At 36.9% G+C, this 5,909-nt stretch overlaps 1 protein-coding gene across 1 annotated transcript in view; it reads left to right on the top strand.

The window, feature by feature from the left end:
- The first annotated feature begins 5,362 nt into the window (after window positions 1-5,362).
- Window positions 5,363-5,909, top strand: part of LOC107850256 (DEAD-box ATP-dependent RNA helicase 42-like) — a 7,068-nt gene continuing 6,521 nt past the window's right edge. Inside the window, exon 1 of the mRNA XM_047401761.1 lies at window positions 5,363-5,670. Within this exon, the coding sequence (XP_047257717.1) occupies window positions 5,363-5,670 (308 nt within the window). The remainder of the gene's footprint in view (window positions 5,671-5,909) is intronic.

Below are 5,909 nucleotides of genomic sequence, written 5' to 3'. Positions count from 1 at the left end.
GACTTACAACTTTTGGAATTGACTCAAACAATGAAGATTAAATCATGCCCCAGTTTTTTTTGACTGGGCAATTCTAAATTGTTTATTTGGTTGGACCGAGCCCTTAGTAGGGCAACCTACGTATCTCACCCCCGAGAGAGGAGAATCAGGTCATGCGTAGTTCTGACAACTTATTTTGCATGATTTAGACTTTTGATTCTTTTTCTTTTATTGACACTCTTTTCTCCTTGTATTTTTTCTGACTCTATTTGTCTTGACACTTTTCTTTTCTTTTTCTTTTTGGACATATTTTCTTTTTCTTCTCTTTTTTTTTTTTGAACTTTTTCTGACTCTATTGTTTTGCTCGACACTTTTCTTTTGAGCTTTGCTGACTCTATATTGATTCCAAAAGAGGGGCATGAAAGAAAATAAGACTAAAGCTCAAATGGGGTAAACAAAGGATGACACGATGTTTGGATAGCAGAATAAAATGCCTTCGTCATATCAATCCTTGAAAATGCAAGTACATATCATGTAATATGAAAGTGAGAGATGAAGATCATTTGTGACATTTTTTAAGCATTAACTTTAACTAAGTCTGTGCGTCACTACTTTTGCACTTTGTTCAACATATCACTCCACTTTTGTTGTACATTCCTCACATCGAATGACTCATACTTTCGTGGAGTTGATTTTTCTGTCCCTCAGTATCACACATCCGCTATTTGACCTAATTGAGAAATATTTTTCAATTGATGACCAAGTTATTCTTGTGATTCTCAAAATAATTGCCTTAATTTTAAAAGAAGGCTTGAACTTGTCAACAAATGTCTCAGCACACTACCTATTTTCTCATATGCACTCTTTTTCTAACTTTAACCCTCTGATTCAATGTTCATGCTTAAATTAAATTTTAAGATCAGGCTGAAAATTCCGCTAGCATGTCATATCACTAGAATTAACCGAAAATGTACTGTGTAAAGAAAATAAACAACACATTTAAAACACAAAAGAAAAAGGGACACTTCATTTAATTAAAATAAAAGATATAGAAGGGTTTGAACATAATGAAAAATGGACAAAACAAGATAGATCCTGAACTACAACCCTGAAATAATTCGGATAATAGAAAATAAAGCAACACAGACTACCAGACCTCTTCCTAGTAGGGAGAGGGGTGACTTCTCAATTGCTCGACCTGACATCTTAGCCACTGGTTTATATATCATCATGATTAGAGTTTTCCTCACTGTCAATGTTCTGCATCATAATCAATTTGTCTTGAATCATCTTTTCAATTTCTCTTTTCAACGCACTGAAAATCTTCAATACTGTGACCCTGAACATCAGAATGATATACACATCCTACATTAGGATGAAAACTTCTTGAATGCGGGTCAGGAGTATACCCAAGAAGAGGAGTGATCATGCCTCGCTGTGCCAATCTCTGAAATAAACTGGCATATGACTCTTCAATTGGTGTGAAACTATCCCTCAATTTCTGCCTCATTTCATTGTTTAACTTGGATCAAACATCGGGCATAGAAGGGCTTTGGTATATTTGTGGGATTGGAGGATGACTTTGAAGAGTTGGTGCGCACCATTGTGGGTAAGGAGGGAGTTGAACATATGGTTGTGCGTAATATACTAGATATGAAGGTGGGGAAACAGAGTATATTGGATTTTAAGAGTGATTATAGAGAGTTTAGGTATGAACTTGGGCTTGAGACTGACGGCAATGACGACGTTGTCTTCTTGGATGTGCCCGTTCTCTAACTACAATAGCAGTGTCATCTTTTTCATTCTTCTTCCCTATGGATTCCCTCAATTGATTGCAATATTGTCCCAAATGTTTCACGGATTTCTCATGCCCATCTTGCTCCTCAAATTTCGACATCTCAAAGATTGGAGAAAGTTTAGCACTTGAAGGCATGCCCCAGTCTTTGTATAAAATATCTTCTTTACCCGTAGGTCCTAGAGAATTTTTCATAGCATTTTCTGCACTCTTCATTTTTCCAACCATTTTCTCCGACTCTTCTGGCAAACTAAACTTCTTGTTAAGAAATTTTGGTGGTCCAGTTAACTTAAAAGCAGGCTCAGAAGTATAACAATGATCACCAAAAGTATTAAATATAAGTTCACTAGCAGCATGGGGACGCACAATCGTGGGGCGAGCCAGTGCGAAAGTCCCAGTAGAGGATAGAGAAACAAGATCGCAAACGACATGTGGTGTTGCGAATGTAGCAGGCTTATGCTGAGGAGTTATAGGAAAAGTGGTGAAAGTATTGAGATGCTTTTGGCTTGGAATGAATTCTGAGTCATGTTGTGGTGCATCAACAACAGTAGAAAACTGACTTTGAAATTTTGGTGGAAAACTCGAGGTATTTGTAGGATCAATAAAGGGAAATGGAGGAGGAGGCAGTCCACTGGCCCAAGCTCGATACATTTCTGTCATTTGTTGTCTTAGCCTCCTAATCTCTTGCTTCAAACTCTCATTTTCCTGATTCTTTGTTTGATCCATGATGTCACTCTCTATATCTTGGTTGGACACAACTAACCCTTTGGATTTGGTGTAATGTGAAGGACCAGCCAGAATGCCACAAACCAACCACCTTAAACTGACTCAACAAAAAACAACAAATGTGTTGTAGTTCAACACTTTTTCAAAACCTCTTTTTCCTTTTTTTTTTTGGAAAAGATCGACGAACCCAAGAAGGGCGCCTATGTATCTCACCCCCTAGAGAGGAGAATCAGGCGTGCTTAGTTCGTGAAGTCTTGCCAAAATGGCCAATTAAACTCTTTTTCCTTTTCTTCTTTTCTTCTTTTTTTTTTTTGAAACTTTGAGAAGAGAAAATTACAAATTGTCAAAAGAATTGAAAAAAATCTTTTTGAATTTTTCAACTTTAACATCTCTATACAACGTGAATACTATGATTACCAAAGAAAAATCTTTTTGGATTTTTGATTTTGAATTTCATAAGGAAGTGAATCTTGAAACTACCAAAGGAAAATCTTTTTGTAGTTTTATTTTAAAAGATGTATATGAAACACCTACTCTAATAAAAAGTGAAGAAAATCTTTTTTGTTTTTGAATTTTTCAAATAAGATCCCCGAACCAACAATAGGCTGCCTACGTTTCTCACTCCCGAGAGAGGAGAATCAGGGGTGCGTAGTTCGTCCAGATTGGACAATATAGGATTAAAGAACAAACAAAACCTTGACTTGAGACCTGAATAAAGACAAACGAGTGAAGAACGTAAATAAAATCTTTTTGGGGTTTTTAATTTTGACACATGACACCTACAACTAGGAAAGAAAAATCTTTTTTTTTGAGACATTTTTGCTATATGAAATGTATAAAACTTCTACCATTTTTGAATTTTCTTTTATAAAACTCCTATTAAAAGAAATCTTCTTCTTTTTTTTTTTGAAATTTTCAAATTACGGAAGCTTACTAAAGAAACAAAGAAAAATCTTTTTGATGTTTTTATTTTTGACAAAATGAGTGTAAAAGGTAAAAAAAATAATTTTTTTGAATTGTGAAAAACAAAAGCCATAAGGAACACTAAAAACTACGAAACCCATTTTGACTCACTTCTTCTTCTTTTTTTCAAACATACCTTACTTCTAACACATGCTTTCCCTGAATCAATCCGTCAAGTAACCACGTTACCCTAAAAAAATGCAACATTTAGCATGTAGGGATGCTTTAGAGGTAAGTCTCCTACCAAGGACCAAGTGGTCCCCCTAGGTCTCAATATGATGCACGTAAGTATGACCTAAAGGCTGACCAACGTCGGGGTTCACTAACAAGGCTATTCGGGGGAGCGTATGGCCGATAGTGGCTGCGACAGCTTTCCACCCACTCCATACGTCCGATGGCTCCCCCTCCTAAATTAAGGGTGACTCAACTAGAGTTCGTGTACATGACATGCACTCTGAGACTTGCTGCAAAAAGAATTGTCTCGGGTTATGCAAATGATGTCAGATATAAAACGGTAAGACATAAAGAAAAATCATAAACAAGGAGCACGTAGGCACTCAACGATGATAAAATAAACACTAATTATAACACAAACAATGTCTATACACCCTTAATGCCAAACTAAGCCGATACAACTTCAAAAATAAGCTTGAATTCTGAAAACGATTCCCCATCAGAGTCGCCAAAGATGTCACACCCCTTTTCAACTCCCAAAAGAATAGTTTTAAGTTTTTATTATTAAAGTGACAAAAAGATTGAAAATTTGTTTCGAAAATGGATTATTTACATTTTTCATTCAGAGTCGCCACTTGACATAAATCGGGTGTGCCAAGTCACCTTTGGAAATCCTTTTCAAAACAGTTTGACTCTAGAAACTGATTCGCGAATAGAGATTCTAGATAAGGAATTTTGTTGACCGAGGGGAAGGTGTTAAGCATCCCTCGATCCCGTGGTTCGACCACGGTCGCTTGGTGGAGAGTATCGACTAATTTGACATCACGAATGTATAAACCACACAAAAATACTTAAAACAATCAATCAAACACACAAAAATAAAACAAATCCAAAATATAGTGTTCAGTCCAATTATACAGTTCAAAAATAGAAAAAATGCAAAAATATAAATCTTATTCTAAGTTAATCCTTAAACCACGGTCCAATGCCTTACCAGATGCCTCGGGCCTTGATCACAAGCCTCCTTTGCATACGTGATACTTCGGAGCATTCCTCGGTGAATAAGTACAATATAATCTCGAGGCATTCCCAGCGAATGAATACATCTTCAAATCTTGCGCGATAAAATAGAAAGAACTATTCACATGCACATTCAAACATTCAACAAAACACCATTCCTCAAATTTGCCTACCCGACTTAGCATTTTCCTACTAGATTCGGTTTATCACAATTCCAACAAATTCAATATAATTGAAGATCCAAAAAATTAGCATGAATTCACTTCATCATGTTTAACCCCTCCCAAAATTCCTTTTAACACATGAAAATAGTTATCAAGCCATATCAACATCGATTTCATACTAACAACTAGCTATTCAAATAAACAGCACCAAGTATCAATAAAATTCTCAATCAGTCATCGTCAAATACATAATGATAATAAGAGAGTAGAGTCGAGAATTGGACCTCAAAAGTTTTTGATTAACTTAAAAAGAAAGAGGAGGGCCACTCCGAGAACCTCGACGAACACTAAAATCTCAACTATGAATCAATTCGAGCACAAAAATTCCTTGAAATCCAATTCGAAAAGAGAACCCATGAAGGACAGTGAACGAACTCTAACTTGGTATTGAGAAACGGAGACCCGAAACAGACCACAATGAACCCACCTAGATAAACAATGTTCCCACCACTCCGATAAGCTCGGACAGCAGCGGATATCGATGAACAAGGCAGATTCCGATGATTTTAACATTCTCAGGCTGAATTCATCTGTGGAAAGCGACAACGACAAGCACAGCCCGTTCCGAAAAACTTTAGTCTGTTTTGACGTTCTCCGGCGACAAACTGACGCGACCTCTACCTCTCCTTTCGATTCTCACCTCTATCTCTCACTCAATTTCACCCTCTCTTCCCCTTCGATTCTCCAATCTCTCTCAAATCTGTGTGTTTTAGGTGTGTGTATATCAGTGTCCTGTGAGAAAGAAAAAATGAAGTCTCTGGTAGCGTGTGTACCAGTGAAGATGATCGTGTGAGTATGAAAATGGAGGGTGTGTATGTGATGTGCGTGATTTGGTTGTGTGCCTAAGATGATGAAGAAACAGCCAAAAAGAAAATCAGCAAGAAAAACCCGATCCCCCCTATATGCGTGCACTGTGTGTATATAAATACCCAAAAGGAAAATGTTTTTTCTCTTAGTGGTAGGGCCCCCCTTCCCTTTTTTTTGTATGTGTATATCAATGGAAAGTGAGGTGTGTGAGTGAAGGGAAA

Source organism: Capsicum annuum, chromosome 12 (assembly GCF_002878395.1).
Source record: "Capsicum annuum cultivar UCD-10X-F1 chromosome 12, UCD10Xv1.1, whole genome shotgun sequence".
Taxonomy (NCBI): domain Eukaryota; kingdom Viridiplantae; phylum Streptophyta; class Magnoliopsida; order Solanales; family Solanaceae; genus Capsicum; species Capsicum annuum.
This window is presented reverse-complemented; position numbering and strand designations above follow the sequence as displayed.